General features: G+C 48.8%; 1 protein-coding gene across 1 annotated transcript; it reads right to left on the reverse strand.

The window, feature by feature from the left end:
- Positions 1–4586: 4586 nt before the first annotated feature.
- On the reverse strand, positions 4587–27578 carry LOC139226512 (cytochrome P450 2D15-like). Its single transcript, XM_070857344.1, has 9 exons — positions 27354–27578; positions 24739–24907; positions 20756–20908; positions 20043–20203; positions 13580–13753; positions 12421–12562; positions 7544–7731; positions 6872–7013; positions 4587–6455 (listed from the first exon to the last, which is right to left on the reverse strand). The coding sequence occupies exons 1-9, from the start codon at positions 27561–27563 to the stop codon at positions 6274–6276; spliced, it is 1521 nt and encodes a 506-aa protein (XP_070713445.1). The 5' UTR covers positions 27564–27578; the 3' UTR covers positions 4587–6273.

Below are 27578 nucleotides of genomic sequence, written 5' to 3' on the forward strand. Positions count from 1 at the left end.
AGCAATGTTATTCACAGCACCCAGAAGTGATGACCCTGCATGGGACCTCCCTTTATATACCTGGATGACTAGGTGAGGAGTGTCTCCCACATGTTCACCCCCTGTGGTCAAGGTGTGCATTTCTCAAGTATATACAGTATTGCAGTGTTGTTACATGAAGGTTACATACATGACATCACCTCCCCCCAACGTCTTATTGGGATCATAGGTTAAGTCTTTCGGGTGGTCTGCGCTCCCTCGTGGAGCGCCGCAGTTGGTGCTCTGGCTGTTGAGCCTTGGCCTGCGTGTCTGTCACCTGTGGTGATTCCGGCCTGTCCCCTGTGGTGATTCCGGCCTGTCCGGGCTGACCGCGGGGACTGTGCATGCTGCTGAATGTTCTTGTTGTTCATTCACTGGCAGTGGTGTGAATACCATCTCATGATCTTCCTCAGGTTCCTCAGAGTCCATGCTGAACCATTTTTTTAACTTGGTCCAGATGCTTGCGGCATATCTGCCCATTGTTAAGTTTAACTATTCCCCTCTTTGTCTATTACAGTACCTTTAGCCATTTGGGCCCCAAAGCGTGATTAAGAACAAATACAGGGTCACCAATTTCTATACATCTACCCCTTGAATTACGGTCATGGTACTAATTTTGGGACTGGCGCTTGCCTTCAACAATGTCGGACAAGACAGGATGAATGAGGGACAGCCGAGTTTTGAGGGTACGTTTCATAAGGAGCTCCGCAGACGGGACCCCCATGAGCGAGTGCGGTCGGGATCTGTAGGCCAGCAGGAGGCGGGATAGGCAGCATTGAAAGGAGGGACCTTGAATCCTGAGCATGCCTTGTTTTATGACATTGGAGGCCGGCTTGAACGGTGCTGTCCTGACATGGTTGATGCTATTATCTCAAATGAACTCCCGGAATTCGTAGCTAGTGAAACATGGGCCATTATCACTAACAAGGATGTCCGGCAAACCGTGGGTTGCAAAGACCACACGTAGACTCTTCACACTAGTGGATGTTGTGCACGAATTCAAAATGATGCACTCGATCCATTTAGAGTACGCATCAACCACAATGAGAAACATTTTTCCCATGAACGGCCCCACGTAGTCTATGTGAATGCGTGACCATGGCCTGGTGAGCCAGGGCCACCCGGCTGAGCGGGGCCTCCCTGGGGGCATTTCCGAGCTAAGCAAATGTCGTGCACCTGCGAACACAGTGTTCCAGGTCTGAATCAATTCCCGGTCACCAAACATGTGACCGGGCAATGGCCTTCATCAGCACGATGCCTGGGTGCTCGCTGTGGAGTTCCCTGATGAAAGCTTCCCTACCCCATAGTAGACAGTCGGCTTGGATGGAGAGCTCATCCATCCGCCTGTGAAACAGTCTGACCTCCTCAGGGCATGCTCCGTGTGCGGGTGCCCAATCCCCAGTCAGGACACATTTCTTAATCAAAGATAGGAGGGGATCTCTGTTTGTCCTGATTTTGATCTGGCGGCCTGCGCTGTCAAAGGCATCAACGGCCATGACCATCTCAGTGCTTTGCTCCACTGCCCCCTCAGTGGTGACCAGTAGAAGTATGCTAAGCGCGTAAGCGCAATTTTCAGTGCCCGGCCGGTGCCGGATGGTGTAGTCATATGCAGCCAGCGTGAGAGCCCATCGCTGTATGCGGGCTGATGTATTGGCATTGACAGCCTTGCTGTCTGACAACAGGGATGTTAACAGCTTGTGGTCCGTTTCTAATTCAACCCTCCTGCCAAAAATGTACTGGTGCATCTTTTTCACCCCATAGACACATGCAAGTGCTTCCTTCTCAACCATCCCATATCCACGTTCTGCTTGCGAGAGCGACCTGGAGGCATAAGCCACTGGTGGAGTTGCCCCTCAGCATTGCCCTGCTGCAACATGCACCCAACCCCATAGGACGATGCATCACATGTCAGAACCAATTTCTTACAGGGGTTGTATAAGGTCAACAACTTATTTGAACAGAGTAGGTTACGCGCCCATTCTTGACAGTCCCCCCAAAACCAATTGCAACCCTTACGCAGGAGCATGTGTAGCGGCTCCAGAAATGTGCTTAAGTTTGGCAGAAAGTTCCCGAAATTGTTCAAAGAGTCCCAGAAATGAGCGCAACTCTGATGTGTTGCAGGGTCTGGGCGCTCGTCGAATTGTCTCTGTTTTGGATTCGATGGGCCGAATCCCGTCTGCAGCAACCCTCCTGCCCAGAAACTCGACTTCGGGAGCCAAAAACACACACTTAGGCTCCTTGAGTCGCAGGCCTACCCGGTCCAGTCATCGTAGCACCTCTTCAGGTTGTGGATGTGTTCCTCGGTGTCTCGACCCGTGAGGAAGATATCATCCTGGAATACGATCGTTCCAGGAATGGATTTGAGCAGGCTTTCCACGTTTCTTTGAAAGATCGCGGCCACTGATCGAATGTCAAATGGGCACCTGTTGTAAACAAACAGTCCCTTGTGCTTGGTGATTGTGGTCAGTAGTTTGGATTCGTCGGCCAGTTCTTGGGTCATGTAGGCTGAAGTGAGGTCCAACTTGGTGAACAGCTCCTCCGCAAAAAGATCCTCCGCTCTCGGAAGTGGGTATTGGTCTCGTAGGGACACCCGGTTGATCCTGACCGAGCCATCCGCTTTTAGGACGGGAACAATGGGGCTCGCCCAGTCGCTGAATTCAACGGGCGAGATAATGTCCTCTCTCAGCAAACGGTCCAATTCTCTTTCAATTTTCTCCTGCATCACATACGGCACAGTTCTGGCTTTGTGGTGCACTGGTCTGGCGTCCGGGGTGATGAGAATCACTACTTTGGTACCTTTGAAATTCCTGACGTCAGGTTGGAATAGCGACTCAAATTGCTGTAGGACCTGTGAGCATGAACTTCGCTCCACAGCTGATACTGTGTACACATCCCCCCATTTCCAATTCATCTCAGCTAACCAGCTCCTCCCCAACAGTGCGGGACCATTGTCCGGGACAATCCAGAGCGGCAGCCGGTTCACTGATCCATTGTGTGTGACAGTCAACATTGCACTGCCTAGCACTGGAATGATTTCTTTGGTGTGCATCCGTAATTGAGTCTCAATGCATTCTAGATTGGGTCTGCTGGCTTTGAGTGGCCATAGCTTTTTGAGTTGTTGAACGCTCATGAGTGACTGGCTGGCCCCCATGTCCAGCTCCGCGTACTGGGATGCTGTTTAATAAGACCTTCATCATAGGTGGCGTTTTGGTATATGAGCTGTGAATATTTGCCACATGAACCCGCTGAACTTAAGCATCCATTGATTTGCCCTACGCGTCATCCTGCCTCGCAGACACCTCTTCTGGTCCATCCGCCTCGTAAATTAGCATGGTCGCAGGCTTCCTGCACATTCTAGCTAAATAGCCAGTGAGGTTACAATTTCTGCAGATGAACTGTTGAAACCTGCGAGTCCTAGCAGCATGTCTGCCCCCACACCTCCTGCATGAACCGAGATTCCCATTGTTGTGAACAAAAGAGCTGTTACCAGGCATTCCTCGCTGATTTTCTCTTTGACTGCTCTTGAGCACTCTGTTAGTGGGTGTCAATTGCCCCATCGTAGAACACATTGCATTGTCCACTGGGATGGCATAAATGTCCATTCAGCCTGCCATTGTCTGTGTTGAAAACCTGTTCTGGGGTCTATTGCTGCCTGGGGTGTGTCGAACTGCCCTTGCCTGCCTGCTGGGCTCTGAGTCGCATTTATGATATTGACCCCCCCGATTCATCGACACGTTGGAGCCAGAGTTGCGTGCGTATATTATCTTGGTTTCCTCCTACCCCGCCATAAAAGTCTGAGCCAGCAACGCCGCCGCTTCCTCAGTCAAGTTCTTGGTCTCGATTAACTTTCTGAAAATCCCGGCATGAACGATGCCCTCAATAAAGAAATCCCTTAGCATCTCCCCGCTGCAGGCGTCTGTGAACTTAGAGGCTGGCCAAGCGTGGAGGTCCGCAACGAAGTCCGGTATGCTCTGTCCTTCCCGACGTCGGTGGGTATAGAATCTGTGTCGGGCCATGTGTATTCTGCTCGCCGGTTTGAGGTGCTCACTGATTAGCTTGCTGAGCTCTTCAAAGGGTTTGTCCACCGGCTTCTCGGGTGCCAGCAGGTCTTTCATGAGCATGTAAGTCTTCGATCCCCAGCTGGTCAGTAGATGAGCCCTTCGCTTGTCGGCCGCTGATTCTCCCAGCCAGTCCTTCGTGACAAAGCTCTGCTGAAGCCTCTCAATGAAATCGTCCCAGTCCTCACCAACACAGTACCGTTCCTCTGTGCTACCGGTGGCCATTCTCGTGGGTCATTGATTCCCGTTTCTCGTCATCACTGTAAAGTCCTTACACAATACCACAAATCCACACAAGGCATATTCTATGGACAAGGTCACTCTGTGACCTGCACCTTTATTCACAGGACCCAAAAGTGATGACCCAGCGTGGGACCTCCCTTTATATACCTGGATGACCAGCTGAGGAGTGTCTCCCACAAGTTCACCCCGTGTGGTCAAGGTGTGCATTTCTCAATTATATACAGTATTGCGGTGTTGTTACATGAAGGTTACATACATGACAATGATCACCTCAAAACTTGTTTCCATTTGTTTGATTGAAAATACCTGTGTGATTTTTCGAACACTCCAGTCAAGTCTGTGTCCCTCTGACAGTATAACTAGTTGCTACCACTACACACATCGCTGGCCGGTTTCAAATACTGATTTTGCCCCCCTCCATGCATCACGGGCAGGATCAGAAACACATTCTATCATTCCATTCTGTAACATGTTCGTCATTAGATGTGTTCTGAGCAAAGCTACAATCTGAGCAGCTTATGGGTTGGACTCTGAAGGTTTAGACACTGATGAATCTGCTTTGTGTTTCCAGTATTTTCTATTTTTATTTAAGATACATGTTGGAGACATCATTGCAACATTGGTGCACCGATCCATTGCACCATTAGCCTGCACATACTACACCCATTAAACAAACCGTACAAAGAGATACGCAGATTAACGTGACATTTAGAATAACTGGTCCAAACTAAACAATACGCAGAAGGATTGAAACAATTTCCTCTTTTTGTTAAATTACTAGTTAAACAATTGATATAATTAGATCTGTCCTGTTGGTGCAAGTTTAAATCTGTAAATTACTGAACACATTGACAGAAAGATGAAGAAGAAATGGTGAGCATTCACAGACATGAGCAATTGTTCAATAACTTCTCAATATGGATATGTGCGCGCACTAGCTCCGTGCAGCAGAGCAGGTCTTCAGTTGTCTTGGATAACCCTTGCCACTGGACCAAGACCTAGCTCTGTCAAGCCCGTGTGGTGGCTGGTGTGCAACGGCCATCACACGCTAAAAAAATTCACGCACAGGCATCTTTCACCCTTCAGGATGTAGTTCAGGATCCGGAATATTAGGTCCTTCATTGAAATACCTGCGAACTCATTTTTTTTTGGCGTGGAAGCAAGTCACCCTCGCTTTGAGGGACTGCCTATGATGATGATGATGAATAGGGGTGAAATTGGACATTGGTGATAGGACAAAACAGGCGTTGTAAATCAGCAGCCGACTTCACTGGAAAAGGAAATGCTGCTTCAGATTGGCTAGTGTGCATTTTGCACTATTGCTGAAGACCAATTTCACCCTCACTGTTGCAAAGCAGCCAATCAGTGCAGAATATCTGCAGAGGAACACTGGATTGATTCCTGGGATGAGAGAGCTGTCTTATGATGAGAGATTGTGTAGAATGGGCCTCGACTCTCTGGAGTTTAGAAGAATGACGGGTGATCTCATTGAAACATATCAGATTCTGAAGGGAATTGACAGGGTAGATGCTGAGAGGTTGTTTCCCCCTGGCTAGAGTGTCTGGAACTAGGGGACATAGTCTTAGGATAAGGCCTAGGTCATTTAAGACACAGAATGGGCTGTGAATCTTTGCAATTCCCTGCCCCAGAGGGATGCTGAATCTCTGAATATATACAAGGTTGAGATAGATTTTGGGAGTTTAGGGGAATCAAGGGATATGGAGATTGGGAGGGAAAGTGGAGTTGAGGTTGATGATCAGCCATGATCTTACTGAATGGCGGATTAGGCTCGAGGGGCCGTAGGACCGACTCCTGCGCCTATTTCTTATGCTCTTTTGAGACTCTGCTCATGTCTCTCTGGCAAATGGTCTTGGCTAGATGAGATTTTAGATCCCAGAAGCAAGGTTCAGTTTTCAAATGGAGACAGCATAACTCTCCTCAGCCCCCCTACATCTTATCTGACTTTAACACACAGCCGATAAGGAAGTGGACTCCGGGTAATTCCATATTTGGCTTCCGTGTAGCTTGGCCTCGGCTCGTTTTCCGGGAGAAGAAATGTGAAATGTTGCAGCATGGACGTGAAGAACAGGAAGAGTTCGGTCTTTGCCAGCTGCTCCCCCAAGCACACACGGCGACCTGCGGGGTGAGGAGCAAGAGTAGTTAGTGCCCGCCGGAGAGAGGCCAGAAGGTCACTGCGGGATCACACTGATCAAACACCAACTGCTCCTCACAATCTTAAATTTCATAACCATTCTGGCCGCATCCAACTACAGCTAAACTCTCACTGAATTACAGTTGCCTCCAACCTTTTTCAAAGTTAAATAAATGTTATTCTACTTAATTTTAATCAATATATAATGTACTCTTAGAAACTAGGTTAAACATAAGGGGCTTTGAGAGCTGACTTAACTTATGGAATTTTATACATCCTCTTTGAGGTCCAGAAGCAGACTGAGGCCCCCACCTCTACATAGAGATGCGGCTAGCCATCCATTACTAATTCACAGTTGCATATTTTGGTACATATAATGATCCCTTGAATTCTACATTACCCGCGGAGAATGGGAGGAACGCTTCTGGCTTCATAAACTTCCCTTCCGCGTTGAGGAAGTGATCCGGATTGAACTGATGCGGAGTTGACCAAACGTTTTCATCAAACATGACGGAGGTAAGGTTTGGAATGATGACTGTTCCCTGTAAATCATTTATAAGACACACATTAGCCAAGAATGTATTTGGAATAGACCATCAGAGCTATAAGGAGGAGCCCGCTACTTGTTACCTTGCATTCTGGCTGTTCGCTGTAGAGTGAGGACAGTATAACTTATAACTAGTTCCAGATGCTTGTCTCCCCATCACAGACAGATGGCATCTACATCACGCCTGCCATACACCGAGAAACCTCTGCTCATCACCACATTTACCCCTTCCCTACAATCCATGAGCAATGCCACGGGGGATCTACTAGTATAAGAAAAAGCAACAAAGGCCTCCTCCTGTAAGGAGCTGCTCACTGACTGACATACAGGCTTATCCACCCCAGCAACGGTATCGATATTAGAGAAACTCAACTCCTTAAGCAATAGAGAGCAGTGATGCTAACTCGCAATCTTCCTATTTCGCATGAATGCCTGGAGAAAGGACGAGCTGTGCTTTCAGAAACAGACAGGTCTTGTGGGTGGAGGTGGGAGTGCTGCATATCCAAGATTAATTCCAGACCGTACCTTGGGGATTGTGTATCCCATGACCTCCGTAGCCCTGTATGTTTGATGAGGAAGTGAAATTGGAGCAATATTTCCCAAGCGTTGGGTTTCATGGATAACAGCATTAGTGTACGGCATATTGTCCCGGTCGTCCAACATTGGCTTCCTCTCCTTCCCAACCACTCTGTCAATCTCTTCATGGACTTTAGCTGCAGAAGCAAAAAAAGAGCAAATCCTGAGGATCAGTTGACAGAAAGAACTTGCATTTATATAGCACCTTTCATGAGCTCAACTCTTCGCTGCCGTCGTCCTCCTGCATCAGCTCGTGCTGCTCCCTGAAGTAGTATGCCTCCACGCTGCTCCCAAGGCTGCTTGCTGCTGCTTTTATGGCCCCAATCTGCCGCTGATGTTCATGCAGGTTGGGGCCTCCACGCTGCTCCCGAGGCCGCTCGCCGCTCCTTTTTAGGATCGGGGTGAAGAATCGGCGAGAAACTGTAGAGGGATGTGATCGCAGCCCAGGGGAGGCGCGAGTTCGGGTCCAGGGGCCCAGGGGCAGCACGGGCCAGGCCACACTGCGCTATGTGTTCGCACTAGGTCCGTGCAGCAGAGCTGGTTTCCAGTCGTCTTGATTAATCCTTGCCACTGGACCAAGACCTAGCTCTGTCCAGCCCGTGTGGTGGCTGGGGTGGAACGGTCACCCCACATTAAAAAAATCCACGCACAGGCATCTTCCACCCTTCAGGATATAGTTCAGGACCTGGAATATTAGGTCCTTCATTGAAACACCTGTGGACTCAACCTTTTTTGGCGTGGAAGCAAGTCATCCTTGTTTTGAGGGACTGCCTATGTTGATGATGACGAGGACGATCATGAGCTCAAAATGTCCCAAAGAGTTTCATAACCAATAACAAACATTTTTGATCACTGCAGGAAATACTGCAGCCATTTTCCACAGCAACGTCCCACAAACATCAATGAGATAAGTGATCAGATACTTGGTTTTATTGAATAGCAAATAGAGGATTGAAAACCTGTCATACTGAATATAGGATCATTCCAATCAGGGCCATAGACAAAACATTAACAATTGTGACATTACTTCCAAATGCACTTTTCCTCCTCTCCCCAATTAATTCTAGTGCTCTTCTTTTGCCTCTCTCATTTAATACTGGCGATCTCTATCCACACCTCTCTATCTTAGTTCACACTGACATCTGGGGCGGAGAGGAATTTCCCAGATATTTTTTCCCCCCCAAATTGGCCAGGGTTTTTTTTTAAAAAACAGTTTTTTTGGGCTCTCTCAGGAGATCACATTGTTTCGGGTGGGGTGGAGTCTTTGGGGCCAAGTTTCGGCCTGAGTTGCTTCTGTTTTTTTTGGAGCAACTGGTTTAGAATGGAGTATCTTAGAAATTGCAATTCTTGACATTTAGTTTGCTCCAGTTCTAGTCAGTTAGAACAGTTTCAGTTTGGAACAGATTTTTATTCAAAAGGGGGCGTGTCTGGCCACTTACGCCCGTTTTGAAAGTTTAGGCAGTGAAAACATACTCCAAACAAACTTAGAATGGAGTAAGTGTAGATTTTTGTACGCTTAGAAAAACCTTGTCTACACTTAGAAAATCAGGTGTAGGTTACAAATCAGGCGTAGGGAATGGGGTTGGGGGGGTTTAAAGGGAAGTTTACGAAGGAGGGAGAGGGGGAAGTTTACGAAGGAGGGAGAGGGGGAAGTTTACGAAGGAGGGAGAGGGGGAAGTTTACGAAGGAGGGAGAGGGGGAAAGAGGAAGGAGGGAGAGGGGGAAAGAGGAAGGAGGGAGAGGGGGAAAGAGGAAGGAGGGAGAGGGGGAAGAGGAAGGAGGGAGAGGGGAGGGGGAGAGTGGAGAGGAGTGGAGAGGAGTGGAGAGGAGTGGAGAGGAGTGGAGAGGAGTGGAGAGGAGTGGAGAGGAGTGGAGAGGAGTGGAGAGGAGTGGAGAGGAGTGGAGAGGAGTGGAGAGGAGTGGAGAGGAGTGGAGAGGAGAGGAGTGGAGAGGAGGGGAGAGGAGGGGAGAGGAGGGGAGAGGAGGGGAGAGGAGGGGAGAGGAGGGGAGAGGAGGGGAGAGGAGGGGAGAGGAGGGGAGAGGAGGGGAGAGGAGGGGAGAGGAGGGGAGAGGAGGGGAGAGGAGGGATGAGGAGGGATGAGGAGGGATGAGGAGGGATGAGGAGAGGGGAGTCAGGGGGAGGCGAGGGGAGGGGAAGGGAGGGGGCCAGGGGAGGAGAGGGTTGGGGGGGGGGGGGGCGGAGTGGAGGAGAGGAGAAGGGGGAGGGAAGAAGGCTGAACGGCCGGGCCCAAGACTTTGGGCTGGATTTACAGGTAGGTGGCGTCGGGTCTCGGGTCTGGGGGGGGGGGGGGGCGGGGGGGGGGGGGGGGGGAGATCGGTTGGGGTTGGGGGGTGGGGGGGGAAAAGAGAGTCGCGGAGGTCGTTGGGAGGGGGGGGGAAAAAAGAGTCACAGAGGTCGGGCGGGGGAGAGTCGCGGGGGGGGGGAGGAGTGTCGCGGGGGGGGGGGGGTGAAAGAGAGTCACGGGTGGGGCGGGAGTCGCGGAGGTCGGGGGGAGCAGAGGTCAGGTCAGGTCGGGTTGGGGGGAAAGAGTCTCGGAGGGGGAGGAGGAGAGTCTCGGGGGGCGGCGGGGGAAGAGTCGCAGAGGTCGGGGGGCGCAGAGGTCGTGTGGGGGGGGGGGTGAGCGGAGGTCGGGTCGGGTCGGGGAGGGGGGGGAGAGCGGAGGTTGGGGGAGGAGCGGAGCTCGGGTCTGGCCCGGTCCGGTCCGGGGAGCGGGAGTCAAGTCGGGTTGGGTCCGGTCAGGTGGGAGGAGCCTTATTCATGCAGCCCCAGTGAGGCCATTAGGCCAGGGCTAGGGGCTGCGTGCTTCGGGCCCCTCCCACAAAGTTTTGGGCGCCTGGAGCTGCTGCACATGCGCGCCCACTGTAGCGTGCATGTACAGAGGTCCCGGCACTGTTTTCAGGACAGGGACCTGGCTCCACCCCCCACAGCTCGTGCTGCGCCGCGCCCAGCTTTAGAGGGCCTGCAGGGAGCAGGAGAATAGGTGGCGCGAAAAACGGGCGTCCAGGCGTTTTAGGCGCAACCCGAAACTTGGTCCCTGTGGCCCCAAGTTTCGCCATGATTTGCTCCTGATTTTTAGGAGCAACTGGTGTAGAACGGAGTATCTTAGAAATCGGAATTCTCGCCATTTAGTTTGCTCCAGTTCTAGTCAGTTAGAACTGTTTCACTTTGGAACAGAATTTTTTTTTCAAAAGGAGGCGTGTCCGGCCACCTGTGCCTGTTTTCAAAGTTTCGTCAGTGAAAACTTACTCCAAACTAACTTAGAATGGAGTAAGTGAAGATTTTTGTACGCTCGAAAAAACCTTGTCTACACTTTAGAAAATCAGGCATAGGTTACAAATCAGGCGTAGGGAATGGTGGGGGGGGGGTTTAAAGGGAAGTTTACAAACATTAAACACTTCAGTTTTACAAATAAAGAGCCATCATCAATAATAAATGATAAAAACATCAATAAATCAACCAATAAATCAATCAAAAAAAAATTAATAAGAAAGAATTTTTTTTTTAAATCAATAATAAAATATTTTCTACTTACCGATTGCAGCATCGGGAGCCCTCCAACAGCGAGCTGGGATGCCCCCCCAGTGTGTCTCTGTCAGTGTCTCTATTTCTCTGTCTGTCTGTGTGTGTCTCTCATTCTCTGTCTGTAAGTGTCTGTGTTTCTGACAGCGAGGGAAGGAGGGGTGGAGCAGAGGAGAAGGGGGAGGGGAGGAGAGGAGAAGGGGGAGGGGAGGAGAGGAGAAGGGGGAGGGGAGGAGAGGAGAAGGGGGAGGGGAGGAGAGGGGAAGGGGGAGGGGAGGAGAGGGGAAGGGGGAGGGGAGGAAAGGGGAAGGGGAGGGGAGGAGAGGGGAAGGGGAGGGGAGGAGAGGGGAAGGGGGAGGGGAGGAGAGGAGAAGGGGGAGGGGGTTCAGGTCGGGGGAAGGGAGGGAGAGGGAGGTCAGTTCGGGTAGAGGGAGGTCAGGTCGGGTCCAGTCGGGGGCAGGGGGTGAAGCGGGAGTCAGGTCGGTGTCGGTGTCGGGTCCGGTCCGGAGGCGGGGGGCGGGGAGGGGGTGGGGGGTGCGGGGAGAAGCGGGAGTCGGGTCGGGCCAAGTCCGGGGGGTCGGGTCAGGTCAGTTCCGGGGGCGGGGGGTGGGGGAAGCGGGAGTCAGGTCGGTGTCGGGGTCGGTCCAGGGGCGGGTGGGGAAGCGGGAGTCGGGTCGGGGTCGGGTCCGGTCCAGGGGCGGGTGGGGAAGCGGGAGTTGGGTCGGTGTCGGGTCCAGTCCGGAGGCGGGAAGCGGGAGTCGAGTTGGGTCGGCAGGAAGCAGGAGCTGGCCGTGGGAGGAGCCTTATTCACGCAGCCCCAGTGAGGCCATTCGGCCAGGGCTAGGGGCTGCGTGCTTCGAGCCCCTCCCACACAGTTTTGGGCGCCTGGAGCTACTGCACATGCGCGCTCACTGTAGCGCGCAAGTGCAGAGGTCCCGGCACTGTTTTCAGCGCAGGGACCTGGCTCCGCCCCCTACAGCTCGTGCTGTGCTGCGCCGAGCTGCAAACGACCTGCAGGGAGCTGGAAAATCTGGAAGTTTTTTTTAGGCGCACTTTGTGGCGCGAAAAACGGGCGTCCAGGTCGGGACTGCGCCGTTCTAGGCGTGGCTCGAAACTTGGGCCCAAAATGTTGTGATATACATGGTATCGCAATTGTGTGGCACAGCCTCGATGAACCAAATGGTCTTTACCTGTCCATCATTTTTCATATGTTCGTATCTCCCCCCTCCCCTCTCCCACAATGGCATCTATACCTTGCAGATATTGGAGGCCTATCTGTACTTACACTGAAGCTCTGGATGGAGCACCATGAATATCAGGGCCCAGCGCAGTGTGGTGGAGGAGGTCTCTGTACCAGCGGCAAAGAGGTCAACAACCGCCCCTATCAAATTGGATTCCAGGAAACTTGTCTTGGGGTCGTTCTTCATCTAAAATGCAGTTAAAAAAGGAATCAGTGATAATATATAGAATCAGAGATAAAATCACAGAATGAGACTGCACAAATGGAGGCCATTAGGTCCATTGTGCCTGTGACCTGAACACACTGACTGCAGGTCCCCATGACACACAGACACCAGTTACAAAAGAACATAAGAAATAGGAGCAGGAGTAGGCTATTTGGCCCCTCGAGCCTGCTCCGCCATTCAATGAGACCACGGCTGACCTTCAGCCTCAACTCCACTTTCCTGCACTGTCCCATGTCGCTTGATTCCCTTAATATTCAAAAATTTATCACACTTTGTCTTGAATATACTCAAAGACTGAGCCTGCACAGCCCTCTGGGGAAGAGAATTCCAAAGATTCACCACCGAGTGAAGAAGTTTCTCCTGAAATTATAAGGATATGTATGTACCTGAGAGTATGCTCACAGGTTTGTAGAGCTGTTGCCTGGCCAAGGTGGCCATTAAGCGGTCCAGGCAGTGGGCAGTCGGACGAGGGGGTCGTTCAGCCAGATTGCCTGCCTCTCTTCCATGGCTACATTCGCGCCAGGGTGTTCCTGGAGATGGAGCACGCAGTGTCCACCGGTACGCTCGCGGTCTTCCGCGAGAGGTGGGCACTGGAGGGACTGGAGTGCATAATTTCAACAGGGAACAAAATGTGAATTTGATTTGTCAAGCATTCTTTTAAAGTTCATTTGTTAATTTGTAGGTTTTGGTGCTCTTACAAAAGGGGAAACTTGACTTAAAGTTCTATTAAAATAGTTGTAGAACTGTTGCATTGTGAGTGGCTTAGCCAGTCATGTGATGTTCGCAAGACTCAATAAAACCCCACTCAATTGAATCTAGGTCATCCACGATGAGGTATGCAGTTGTGAGCCGAGTGGATGAACTGCTAATGTGTAGTGTGATTGTTAAACCTTTGTTAATAAACCAACTAGTTCTTAATAATAATGTGTTGCTATGAATTCTTCTGCAAAGAACCCATGTAGCAAATAAATTACATACCTTCTCCTGCTCTGCAAAGAAAGCATCAATGAAGTCCCTGGGCTCATTTGGATCCCATAATTCTTTGTGCTCCGTGACTATTTCCTGTAAAAAGCGTATGGTTTTCTCTTGATTTTTGAATATCTTACTGTGTGGACCCGGGAAGTGACGAATAAAGGGGAAGGCATTCAACAGCTGCAAGAAACACAGGGTTTGAAATTAAATGTATTCTTTTATACTTCTCTGATTTTGCTGAAAATGGTGAACACAGAAATTCATCCCATTATATTTACAATAAGCCAACACAAAGAGGAATTATTTCCCCTGTCATCTAAATATGGTATCTTAGCAAATAATATCAACTATGTCAGTCACGATCTCTATTAATCCTCATTGAATTTGTTTGTAAGCATAATCCTCAGACACCTATATTGGTTTGGCTTGCCTTTACTGTGATTCAGGGAATATTTTAATGTTTTCTATATTCAGTGAAAAAGTAGATATAAATATAACATCTATTGTTCCACTAGAATTACCAAACCGATGAAAATATTTCTCGATGCTGTAGAATTACTGCCCTCAGAATAGACTCCGAGGGGAGAAATGCAGGTCGTTTACTCCTCCCGTTAGTGCCCCACGGGACTATACATTCCATTATACATTCATGGAGGGGGAGGGTGAACAGCCAGTTGTCGTGGTACATGTAGGGAGCAGGATAGTTAGAATAAATACGTGGCTTGAGCAGTGGTGCAAGAGGGAGGGATTCAAATTCCTGGGACATTGGAACCAGTTCTGGGGGAAGTGGGACCTGTACAAAAGGGACGGTCTGCACTTGGGCAGGACTGGAACTGATGTCCTCGGGGTAACATTTGCTAATGCAGTTCGGGAATGTTTAAACTAATATGGCAGGGGGATGGGAACCTATGCAGTGAGACAGAGCGAAGTAATATGGAGTCAGAAACAGATGGTAGAAAGGTGAAAAGCAATAGTGGAAGGCCGAGTAAACAAAGGCAAGAAACAAAAAGGGCCACACTACATCATAATTCTAAAAGGACAAAGGGTGTAAAAAACCAGCCTGATGGCTTTGTGTCTTAATGCAAGAAGTATCTGTAATAAAATGGAGGAATTAACTGTGCAAATAGATGTTAACAGATATGATGTGATTGGGATTACAGAGACGTGGCTCCAGGATGATCAGGGCTGGGAACTCAACATCCAGGGGTATTCAACATTCAGGAAGGATAGAATAAAAGTAAAAGGAGGTGGGGTAGCATTGCTGGTTAAAGAGGAGATTAATGCAATAGTTAGGAAGGACACATTAGCTTGGATGATGTGGAATCTATATGGGTAGAGCTGCAGAACACCAAAGGGCAAAAAACGTTAGTGGGAGTTGTGTACAGACCTCCAAACAGTAGTAGAGATGTTAGGAAGGGCATCAAACAGGAAATTTGGGGTGCATGCAATAAAAGTGCAGCAGTTATCATGGGTGACTTTAATATGCATATAGATTGGGCTAACCAAACTGGAACCAATACGGTGGAGGAGGATTTCCTGGAGTGCATAAGGGATGGTTCTCTAGACCAATATGTCGAGGAACCAACTGGGGGGGGGGGGAGGCCATCTTAGACTGGGTGTTGTGTAATGAGAGAGGATTAATTAGCAATCTCGTTGTGCAAGGCCCCTTGGGGAAAAGTGACCATAATATGGTGGAATTCTACATTAGGATGGAGAATGAAACAGTTAATTCCGAGACCATGGTCCAGAACTTAAAGAAGGGTAACTTTGAAGGAATAAGGCGTGAATTGGCTAGGATAGATTGGCGAATGATACTTAAGGGGTTGACAGTGGATGGGCAATGGCAGACATTTAGAGACCGCATGGATGAACTACAACAATTATACATCCGTGTGTGGCGTAAAAATAAAAAAGGGAAGGTGGCTCAACCGTGGCTATCAAGGGAAATCAGGGATAGTATTAAAGCCAAGGAAGTGGCATACAAATTGGCCAGAAATAGCAGCGAACCCGGGGACTGGGAGAAATTTAGAACTCAGCAGAGGAGGACAAAAGGTTTGATTAGGGCAGGGAAAAGGGAGTACGAGAGGAAGCTTGCAGGGAACATTAAGACGGACTGCAAAAGCTTCTATAGATATGTAAAGAGAAAAAGGTTAGTAAAGACAAACATAGGTCCCCTGCAGTCAGAATCAGGGGAAGTCATAACGGGGAACAAAGAAATGGCAGACCAATTGAACAAGTACTTTGGTTCGGTATTCACTAAAGTGGACACAAACAACCTTCCGGATATAAAAGGGGTCAGAGGGTCTAGTAAGAAGGAGGAACTGAGGGAAATCCTTATTAGTCGGGAAATTGTGTTGGGGAAGTTGATGGGATTGAAGGCCGATAAATCCCCAGGGCCGGATGGACTGCATCCCAGAGTACTTAAGGAGGTGGCCTTGGAAATAGCGGATGCATTGACAGTCATTTTCCAACATTCCATAGACTCTGGATCAGTTCCTATGGAGCGGAGGGTAGCCAATGTAACCCCACTTTTTAAAAAACGAGGGAGAGAGAAAACATGGAATTATAGACCGGTCAGCCTGACATCAGTAGTGGGTAAAATGATGGAATCAATTATTAAGGATGTCATAGCAGCGCATTTGGTAAGAGGTGACATGATAGGTCCAAGTCAACATGGATTTGTGAAAGGGAAATCATGCTTGACAAATCTGGAATTTTGTGAGGATGTTTCCAGTAGAGTGGACAAGGGAGAACCAGTTGTTGTGATGTATTTGGATTTTCAGAAGGCTTTCGACAAGGTCCCACACAAGAGATTAATGTGCAAAGTTAAAGCACATGGGATTGGGGATACTGTGTTGACGTGGATTGAGAACTTTGGCAGACAGGAAGCAAAGAGTAGGAATAAATGGGTACTTTTCAGAATGGCAGGAAGTGACTAGTGGGGTACCGCAAGATTCTGTGCTGGGACCCCAGCTGTTTACATTGTACATTAATGATTTAGACGAAGGGATTAAATGTAGTATCTCCAAATTTGCGGATGACACTAAGTTGGGTGGCAGTGTGAGCTGCGAGGAGGATGCTCTGAGGCTGCAGAGTGACTTGGATAGGTTAGGTGAGTGGACAAATGCATGGCGGATGAAGTATAATGTGGATAAATGTGAGGTTATCCACTTTGGTGGTTAAAAACAGAGAGACAGACTATTATCTGAATGGTGACAGATTAGGAAAAGGGGAGGTGCAACGAGACCTGGGTGTCATGGTACATCAGTCATTGAAGGTTGGCATGCAGGTACAGCAGGCGGTTAAGAAAGCAAATGGTATGTTGGCCTTCATAGCGAGGGAATTTGAGTACAGGGGCAGGGAGGTGTTACTACAGTTGTACAGGGTCTTGGTGAGGCCACACCTGGAGTATTGTGTACAGTTTCAGTCTCCTAACTTGAGGAAGGACATTCTTTGCTATTGAGGGAGTGCAGCGAAGGTTCACCAGATTGATTCCCGGGATAGCGGGACTGACATATCAAGAAAGACTGGATCAACGGGGCTTGTATTCACTGGAGTTCAGAAGAATGAGAGGGGATCTCATAGAAACGTTTAAAATTCTGACGGGTTTAGACAGGTTAGATGCAGGAAGAATGTTCCCAATGTTGGGGAAGTCCAGAACCAGGGGTCACAGTCTAAGGATAAGGGGTAAGCCATTTAGGACCGAGATGAGGAGAAACTTCTTCACCCAGAGAGTGGTGAACCTGTGGAATTCTCTACCACAGAAAGTTGTTGAGGCCAATTCACTAAATATATTCAAAAAGGAGTTAGATGTAGTCTTTACTACTAGGGAGATCAAGGGTTATGGCGAGAAAGCAGGAATGGGGTACTGAAGTTGCATGATCAGCCATGAACTCATTGAATGGCGGTGCAGGCTCGAAGGGCCGAATGGCCTACTCCTGCACCTATTTTCTATGTTTCAATGATATTGCTCATTTCGTCTTTGGTCAGGGATAGCAACCATGCCACCACTGGCATTGGAGCTGACCCGCTCACACAGGATGGTAAGTTGAATAAAATGCAGTCTGTGTTGCAGTCCTCTCATGTCATGTAATGCAATATGTGTGTGCACTAGGTCCGTGTAGCAGAGCAGGTCGCCAGTCGTCCTGGTTTAACCCTTGCCACTGGATAAAGGTCTAGCTCTGTCAAGCCCGTGTGGTGGCTGATGTGCAACAGTCACCACATGTTAAAAAAATCCACGCACAGGCATCTTCCACACCTTCAATTGGAGTTCAGGACTGGAATATCGGGTCCTTCATTGAAACATCTGTGAACTCTTGTGGAAGCAAGTCATCCTCGTTCAAGGGACTGCCTATGATTGATGAATGTTGCCCTCATGTGATGTACTGCAATGTTGGGGACATGTAACACAATGCATATATATGTGTATTGTCTGTGATATGTAATACAGTACTGCAGCAGTGGTGGACATTTAAGTAAGATGGCAATAAGTCACTGTACTATATACTCATGTAACCCTCGTGGTGCCAAGCTTTTTTAAATGTTGTTTTGTAATTCCAGACTCGGATGATTCAGACCACACTGACACAGACGACAGACCCACTGCCTCCACCTCTGGCGTCATTCAGCCCTCTCCCGACTTCACCACTTGCAGAGATGAGGAAGATGAAGAGGAAGAGGAAGAGCCACTGATCCTGCATCCAGTAGAGGTGGGGGTGGAGGGAGGAGATACACCAGCTCCATGTGGGACAGCTGAAACATCCTCCACCACGGAGTCTGTATTCAGGGGATTCCCCCATGGCTCCTCTGAATCTGTGGGACCAAGCCGTGCACAGCAAGGCACCCCCGGTGTTGCAGAGTCTTTGCCGCAGCGATGGAGGTTGGTGCAGGAAAGTTTGGTTGTTGTAGGCGTGTACCAGGACATGGTGCATCTGGCACAGGCCAGCGTCGACATAGGTCGAGAATTGCTCAAGGCCATGACTACGATAGTCACAAACATCGCGGCTCTATCAGAGCGGCAGTCGAAGAATATGTCGCGTATGATCACCAAGATGCGGCAATCGATGGGATCGGGACATGGCGCAGAACCTCCCCCGTGCCATAGTAGTCAGGTCGACAGCACCAGAGGGTGGGAGCTGACAGCATCTTCCAGTCCTGAAGCCGCGCCTTCCACCTTGCGAGCTTCTCCTGATTGCGCCTGCAATGTCTGACCCCCAACGACAGCAACAGCACTCGGGGTGCGGTGCTGCAGGCCGGCTTGGTATCAACACGGGGAGGTCCTGGCTCACGGGCAGTGGGAAAGGGAAGAGTAGGAGTAAGAAAGGGGGGGGGAATAGTCCCAAGGGTGGTATAGCACACTGTCGAGGAAGTGGGCAAGGTCGTGGCCGAGGCCAGTAAAGGATCTTTTTGTTGTAACTCTTCACTGAATAATTTAAGTTTGATTTGTAAGAGTTTATTAAAGTAGTGAGAGTTGTTGTATAGTTATAAGTTTTACAAAGTTTTAAAATTGTTGTATATTTTTGAGATGTTTACATAAACATTTGAATTTAATTTAAGCACTCTTGTGGGGTAAGAGTCATCAGGATAAGGCCTCCTCCATTACCCTTATAACTCTGCTCAATAAACCTCCTCACATCTGGTTCCTCCATTAGACAGGTTGTCGGCACTACAGGCTGAGATAGTACAGGCCCCATTCTTTTAAAATCTTCACAATATTTTTTGATGAAAAAAAAAATAGCTAAAATGCCTTCTATCTTAATAAGTTACTCAGTAACAATAAAAATACCTTTTCCACTATAAATCGCACTGTAAACTCACTGTTCAATTCAGAAATACAGAGCTACTGCTTTAGCTGACAATTCCCGATTTCCAAAATAGCGGATCCGTGCACTCCACCCAATCCTGTCCACTTAAGATCGCGTAAAACCACCTTTTCCAGGACGGTATGCAGCTCCGACGGTATGTCGGCAGTACACGATGAAAATCGGACTTTTTGGGCAGTATGCAGGCAGTCCTGCATGGTTCTAGACTCGCACTCTCCTTGTAATATGTGCCTCCCTATTCTTCCGACCAAAATATAATACTTCACATTTATCTCTGTGGAACTTCATTTGCCAATTATATGCCCATTCTGCTATTTGTAATTTGTTGCAGACTATCGCCCCCAATTTGTTGTCATCCACAAATTTAGAAATTGTGTTTTTGATTCCAAATTCTAAATCATTAATGTAATGTAAATTTTGTTATCTAACTGGTTCCAGCTGACGCTCAGCGCCTGAGCTCAAAAGGTCATTCTGATCACTCACCACTGTAGCTTAGGGTCATCCCAGTATTGCATCGAAACTCACTATTACATAGTTGGAGTGTAACCTAACCTTGTCTTTGCATCATTTGAGACTGACACTGATGCCCAGAACCCAACAATACCCACACCCCCTGCCACATGAATTGTCCAATAAATTTGCCTTACCTGACCCCAAAATGCACCTTCCAAGACAAAGCTTTCTTCAACTGTGTGTAAAAATCCCAGAAATTTTTTATCGTGATATTCATAACGGTCTCCAAAGATAATTGAACAGATAATATTCGAGGTTGCACAGGTTAAGCAGAAATGTGCATCAAAAGGGAGACCTGAATAAAGAACAAATTGTAATAGTTTTCCAAGAGATGATCCTAGAAATAATACACAAATGTCTGGTAGAGCAGTTGAGTTGGGAGTGGCTTAGCCAGTCACGTGATGTTCACAAGACTCAATAAAACCCCAGCCAGTTGGGTTCAGGGGATCCACGATGAGGCAGGTGGTTGTGAGCCTGGTGGATGAATTGGTAATGTGTAGTGTGATTGTTAAACCTTTGCTAAGAAACCAACTAGTTCTTAACAGCAATGTGTTGCTATGAATTCTTAAGCAAAGAACCCATGAAGCAAATACATTACAGTGAGAATGCTGGAAAAGTAGATTGAAGTAGTTTAAATTGGAATGATCCCACCTTAAACAGCCGAGGATGCTCTACGAAATGCCCATCAAGATCAAAGGAAGCAAAGCCCCAAAGCTCTAACCCTCACCCAATTTTATTTCTGTTAAACAGACCAGAAGCTGGTGCACACCAGGTGCAGTGAAGAGTAAAGTCAGCCAGAGTGCTCTGAAAACAACAAAAGACAATGACTTCCTTGGATTCTGCTCACCCATTTCATCTTCAAATGCTTGGTTTAAAAATCCAGCCTCCTCCACAATTCGCATCTCCAACGACTTCTTCCCCATCCCAAAGTTTCTCAGCGTCAAAAGTGAAAACCTTCTCTGCTCTCTCCACCAGTGGCCATACTTTGCAAAGATAATACCTACAGGGGAAGGGAGGGGAGAAACAAGCTTCATTCATTTTATCTTCTATGTTATTCATCAATATGTGGTTTGAGAAAGCTGGGTACTGGTTAACTTTAGCAAACTCCCCAAGGTCAGGCGTGGCAGGGGTCAGATGCACAACACCTACATTCCTCTATTGATAGTTTAAAATTAGCTCGATCTTCGAGCTAACAATATAATCGCTGGAACATTCCCACAATTTCCTTTCATTTTCTAGTCTAAGTGATCGGGATTGAGCTTTCTATGGGATTTTCAGTGACATAAGAACAGAGGAATGTGCAGGAGAGGAAAGGATCAGTCTGATCCACCTGGCCATGCCCAATACCCATTGGTGATTTCATTCCATCTTCCTTTCATTGGCTATTCTAATTAGCGACAACAAGAAGGATGGCCAAATCCTTTAATGAATGATTACAGGTATTAGAACAGATCCTAAAAGTTTTCTTTGATGCTTTGAAATGTCAGCTGTGGCTCACTGTGGCACACTCGCCTTGGTGTCAGAAGATTGTGGGTTCAAGTCCCCCTCCAGGGACTTGAGCACGTAAATCTAGGCTAACACTCCAGTGCAGTGCTGAGGGAGTGCTGCACCGTCTTTTGGATGAGATGTTAAACCGAGGCCCCATCTGCTCTTTCAAGTGGACGTAAAAGATCCCATGGCACGATTTCAAAGAAGAGCAGGGGAGTTATCTCCGGTGTCCTGGTTAACATTCATCCCTCAATCAACTTAACTAAAACAGATTATCTGGTCATTATCACATTGCTGATTGAGCGAGCTTGCTGTGTGCAAATTGGCTGCCGTATTTCCCACATTAGACGAGTAAATACATTCCAAAAGTACTTCATTGGCTAGAAGGCGATTTGAGAAGTCCGATGGTCATGAAAGGTGCTATATAAATGCAAGTCTTTCTTTCTTTGAAGTTAACAGGGATCAGCAACTCACTTGGGTAAAGAAAGACCTTGTAAAACCTTTGTCTGTTGTTAGTCATTATACTGTACAGTTAACAGAACACAAGATGGTTATCATCATAGGGAGTCCCTCGAAGCGAGGATGACTTGCTTCCACGCCAAAAAGAGATGAGTTCACAGGTCTTTTAATGTTCCAGATCCAGAACTAATATTCCAGATCCCAAACTACATCTTGAAGGGTGGAAGATGCCTGTGTGTGGATTTTATTAACTTATGGTGACCGTTGCACACCAGCCACCACACGGGCTTGACAGAGCTATGTTTTGGTCCAGGGAGGATTACCCAAGACGACTGGAGACCAACTCTGCTGCACGGACCTCGTGCGCACACATAATCGCAGTGTGGGTTGGCCCGTGCTGCCCCTGGGCCCTCGCCTCTCCTGGGCCCCGGTCACTTCCATCTACAAACTCTTGCCGCTCCTTCGGCCCTCCTGCCTGCACTGCTATCACCAACCTGGCTTCGCAGCCGTTGCCCTCCTGCAGCAACATGCACTGCTCCCTCAATCTCAAAGATCGTCTTTGCTCACCACATCCCCATCATTCCAACCCATGCAGGCAAATGAATGGTAAATGAAGTAATAATTTTATTAATTTACACCATAATTTATCATAAATATTTACACCAAAAATCTTAACTTTTCACCCTTATGCAATCCATGAGTGCCAGTCGTTACTGTGCCTTTGTCTGCTTGTGTACCCAGTGGCTGCAGCAGAGTTGCTGGAAGGCTGCTGAGTTCCGTACGGCAGACTTCAAATGGCCTTGCAGGATGTTCTCGACCAGCTCTGGGCCTGGAAGGCCCGGCTGTAGACTGCACCACCTCAGCATGGCCAGCAACGATAGGGGCAATGGTGGCACGGCAGTAGTGGGCAGGAAATGCCATCCTCCTGAGAGAGGACACAGGTTCTTGCTCCACTGACCAACTGCCACTCCCTCGGGGCAGCACCTCAGCAGCACTAGCACCTGTTGGAGCACAGATTAATGGCCTGCTGCGACACCGTGAAAACCAGAGAATGGTGGTAGACCCAGCCACGGTGGCAGCAGTCAGAGCTTGCGCGACATCAAGCTGAGATTGCATGGGAGCAGTCTGAGATTGGACCAAACACAGACTTCATTATAGAGCCAAGAAGTTGCGTTGCTTCCGCCTGTGCTGCATTGGAATCTGCCAGATCGCCCATCACACACGGCATCAGGTCTGAGTAGCCACGGTCTCTCTGGGGGTCTACCATCCTTTGCAGACTGGAAATGATGGGCTCCATGGTGTGCCAGAGCCATGTGCAATGTTGGAGGTGGTCTCCTCCATGCTCCTTACCATTGCTGACAGGCTGTCGGGCACTCTTGCCATTGCACCTATCATCTCCATGTGCATGCCCATCACCCATCTTCTAAAGGCTTCCTCATCGAGGTCCTCATCTAGTCCTGTGCAGCAGAACTCAATTCGCCTTCTGGGGAGCTGGCCCCCAAGCTACCTTTCCCCCCTGGCCTTGCTCGTCCCCGGTGCCACTCCCTGTGCAGATCCCACTACTATACCAGCCAAGGAATACATAGTGTTCTGCTGCTTGTGAATGAAACATGCAATGATGGGGTATCCTCTTCCTCCTCTTCTCCCGCCTCACTCTCTATGGTGCCTTCAGGGACAGGATGCTCAGGTGCTTGCTCATTATCTGAAAGCATAAAGGCACAAGAGTCAGATTAAGGTGAGGGAAGGGGAGCAGGAAGGGAAAAATGCATCTATACAGCATGATTAGCTGGACAGTGTGAAACGCTTGTGGTTGAGGGGGAAGTGGGATGAAGGCGTAGGGATGAACATACCGCTGTTGTCCCCAAGGGGGTCAATATCGCCAGTGGCCATGGCGCCCAATAATCTGCAGCACTCGATGTTCCAGCGCAGAGAGTGATTGGGTGTTGGCTTGTCCCCCACCTGCGTGCTCCTGTTGAGCTACCTTGGTCTGCAAGAGAAAGGAAAGTGTGTGAGTGAGCATGGAGCAAGGTGTTTGGGTGATGTGCCTGCCATAGTTGAATAGCTGTCATTGTGTGCAAGGTGTGAGATGTGGGTGTGAGTGTTGGGCTGGAGAGATTGTTGGTGGGTGAGTGCTGGGGGTGTGCTGCTTTGGGCAGTGTGGTACAGATGGTGGTATGTATCATTTGTTGAAGCACTCACCCTCACCACCCGAGTGAGGTCGTTAAATTTTTTACTGCGCTGGGTGTGGATCCTGGGGACAATGGTGCTGCCCGAGACGCGCTGCCCAAGATGTACTGTGCTCCCTCCCTCCACACGGTGCGGGAGACTTGCGGTGAGGGCCTCCTGCCCTTTGCTGGGTGGAGCGCCGCCCTCCGTCCCTCCACAGCGAACACCAACACCTCCAATGCTAGGACGCAGAATCTGCGGGCTCTCTCCCTGAGACATGGATCTGCCATGAGCACACCTGGTTCAGTCCTCCAGCTCCTTCTCCTTATCCTGCTGCTGCTTGCTCAGGCAGCTGCACAGGCAGCAATGCTGAGAATGAGGTTCTGCAACATCAGTGAACCTCCCCTTTAAGAACTGGCAGAGCCTATGGCAATCATAAGTTGCGATTGGACTGCACCTGATATTGGCCCAGCTTTGAGTGTAACGTCAATGAGCTTGGGCTTTAAGACTTGAATTAGCGCTCCAATCATTTTATTGAGCAGTGAGCACAAATTGTTCATTCAGTCTAAAACATTAGTGCCTGGCACTAACTCTCCAACTTTTCTACCGACACCGCCCAGTCCTTGGCTAGCCGATAGAATTAGAAGCACAGAAGGAGGCCATTCAGCCCAAATGATAGCCAATGCGCCCACCACCGCCCCGGAGGCTGTCACTGACCTTCTCCAATGCGCTTCAACATTTCTTCATATACTGGTAAAGTTGGCCGGTCAGCAAAATCTTCTGATTTCTTCACCAGTGCCTCTTTCAGGGTTTCGTAGCCGCTCAGTACCACCAGGTTGGTCCATCCAAACTGTACGCTGAATACATTGCCGTGTTTCTTCGCCAGCTTAAAAATATGGAGAAGAATGAAATGCGGAAAAACAGAATCCATTATTGTAACGTTCACGTCAATCTCTCATTGGTCAAATACAACTTTGATCAGAGATTGTGCCATGTGGAATGATTTCAAATAGGCACAGCACATCGAGTAACCCAGAAAGAATGGTTCGGCACCCCTGCCCCATTTAGTGCTGGGTTCCAGGGAGGTTGGCATTCCAGACCATGTGCCGATGCCAAGGGTGGGGCTGGATTCTTCCTGTGCATTGGTTACTTTCTTTGGTCAATCAACCATCCAACCGACTGCGAATCTGATACTGATAAATGCTGCAACACCTCAGCTATGCTGCTAAAGGATGGTGAAACTCAAAATAGGCATAAAAATGTTACGGTGGCACATCAGATAATAAGAACAGAAGAAATAGGAGCAGGAGTAGGCCATTTAGCCCCTCGAGCCTGCTCTGCCATTCAATAAGATCATGGCTGATCTGATCTTGGCCCCAACGCCACTTCCCTGCCCGCTCCCCATAACCCTTCACTCCCTTATCGTTCAAAAATCTGTCTATTTCCACCTTAAATATATTGCATTATTGCAGGCCATCTGTCCTGTCTCCCTCAGACACAGAGCAGCCCGCAATGTGGAAAAACAGAATCCATTATTGTAACTTTCATGTCAATCTCTCATTGGTCAAATACAACTGAGGTCACATTGAGGAGGAGCAGTAGGTATTGAGGGGGCGGGGCAGGGTGGCTGAGGCAGAAGGGTGGGAAATGCCTGAGCAAGACGCATTAATGACATGTGTCCCCATGGGGTGTTTGTACATATGTTGTTGATGATCATTATGTATTCTGGTGTTTGAAGGGCCGCTAGCTCCAGTTTTTATTATTTGCAGAGGTTTTGGGGTTGTTTGAGAGATGTAAATAAATAAAATGTTACTTTGACCATCTCCTTCAGCCTCTGGTGTATGACTGTGAACTTGTGACGGAGATGTGGTATGATCATGGCACAATGCGCGGTCATCATTCGCTGCATCCCTCAGTTCCCTCCATTTAAGCAAAGCGATGCCTTATGAGCTGCTGCCACGTGGCTCTTGCACCGACAACATTGGCACGCTGCCTCCTCCGTGGCTGCTGCTGGTCCTCATCATCTTGCTGGGCATTCGGGGCATCGCCAGGCTCCTGTTCCTCGTCCTCTTCCTCCTCCTCCTCCTCCTCGTTCTCGTCCTCCTCCTCCCCCTCCTGAGGTGGGCCTGCGATCCCTCCGGCAAGGCCTGGGCCCTCATGATGGCCAAGTTGTGCAGCATGCAGCACACCACGATGAACAGCGAGACCTGGTGAGGGGAATATCGAAGGCTGCCTCCAGAGCAGTCCAGGCATCGGAAGCGCTGCTTCAGCACCGCTATTGTCATGCACCCATGAAAGTTTTCAAATTCACTTGTTTTCAAACTGTAATGTTATGTCTGTCTGCTGCTACAAACCCGGAGGCTCACGCACCGTGCTCTCTGCAAATGTTGCACTGACTGACCGCCGAGGGAAGCGCTTCCTCAGCCCTTTAAGTAGCCACCAGTTAACGACTGTGGAAGGTGGTACCGACTGTTTTTTCAAACGTGATTAGAGGTGGTCGCTAAATGAGTTGGCCGCACCTAATTTAGCGAGCGAGGCACAAGTGTGGTCGTTGCATCCCACTGACGTCATGATCGGACTGATCGTCAGCAGACAGGCGTGACTGTTTGGCACTGCCGAGAAACCTCAACTCCATTTTCCGGCGGGGCGCTACAAGCTGCACACCCGATCTCTAAGCTCCAACACTCGCATTAACACCCCTCCGGACCGCTAACTGAGGCGCTGGACAACCGGAAATCCAGCCCTACATTAATTATCCATAATGTGAATGTAATTCAATTTAAACCCGGAACAAGAGTACATTGAACACCAAAGTTATACTTGACCCTATAAAAGAAAGGGCATGGAGAGAACAATTGGTCAATAAATAGGATAAGGTAAGAAAAGTGCAATAAAAGAGACAAACAGGGTGGAAATCGAGGAAGACAGAAGGAAAAGCAAGCTAGAAAACAAAACAATTCAGGGAAACAGAAATAGAGAGGGAGAAAACTGATCGACCCAACGGGGCCCCTCCCTTACACTATTGTGCTCTGCACTCAGTCTAAACCTGGAACAAGAGCACACTGAACACACAAGTTATACTTGACACCATTAAAGAAATAATGATCTGAATAAAAGCAATCCTGTGTGTAAAGAAAACTTGGAGTAAACAAGGGACAGATGGAAAGAACGGGAGACACAATTAATAGGACAGAAATGGAGGAACACATTGAAAAGCAACTCAATAACGGAAGGAGAGAGAAAGTGAGAGGGTTAAATGTGCTGCACAGAATGTGACCCTCGCCTTCAGCCAGCCCCATTCAGTCTGGACCATCCCACAGCTTGTACTGTACCTTTGCAAAGGACAGGTGAGGGTTGCTGAGGTCCACCTGAAGAATGTTCCCAATGAAAGGCAGAGCCCAGGGACCGGGAGGGTAGTTCTGACACTTCTTCCGTCTCTTCATGAAGTCAAAGGCCAGGACAAAGACAGTGCAGAAGACGGCCAGCGCGGTGAATCTGTCAAATGCCGGGAGCAGGAACTCGGAGAGAGCCAGGAGTTCCATGTTTGTTGCAGAGAC

Source organism: Pristiophorus japonicus, chromosome 16, assembly GCF_044704955.1.
Source record: "Pristiophorus japonicus isolate sPriJap1 chromosome 16, sPriJap1.hap1, whole genome shotgun sequence".
NCBI classification, from domain to species: Eukaryota; Metazoa; Chordata; class Chondrichthyes; family Pristiophoridae; genus Pristiophorus; species Pristiophorus japonicus.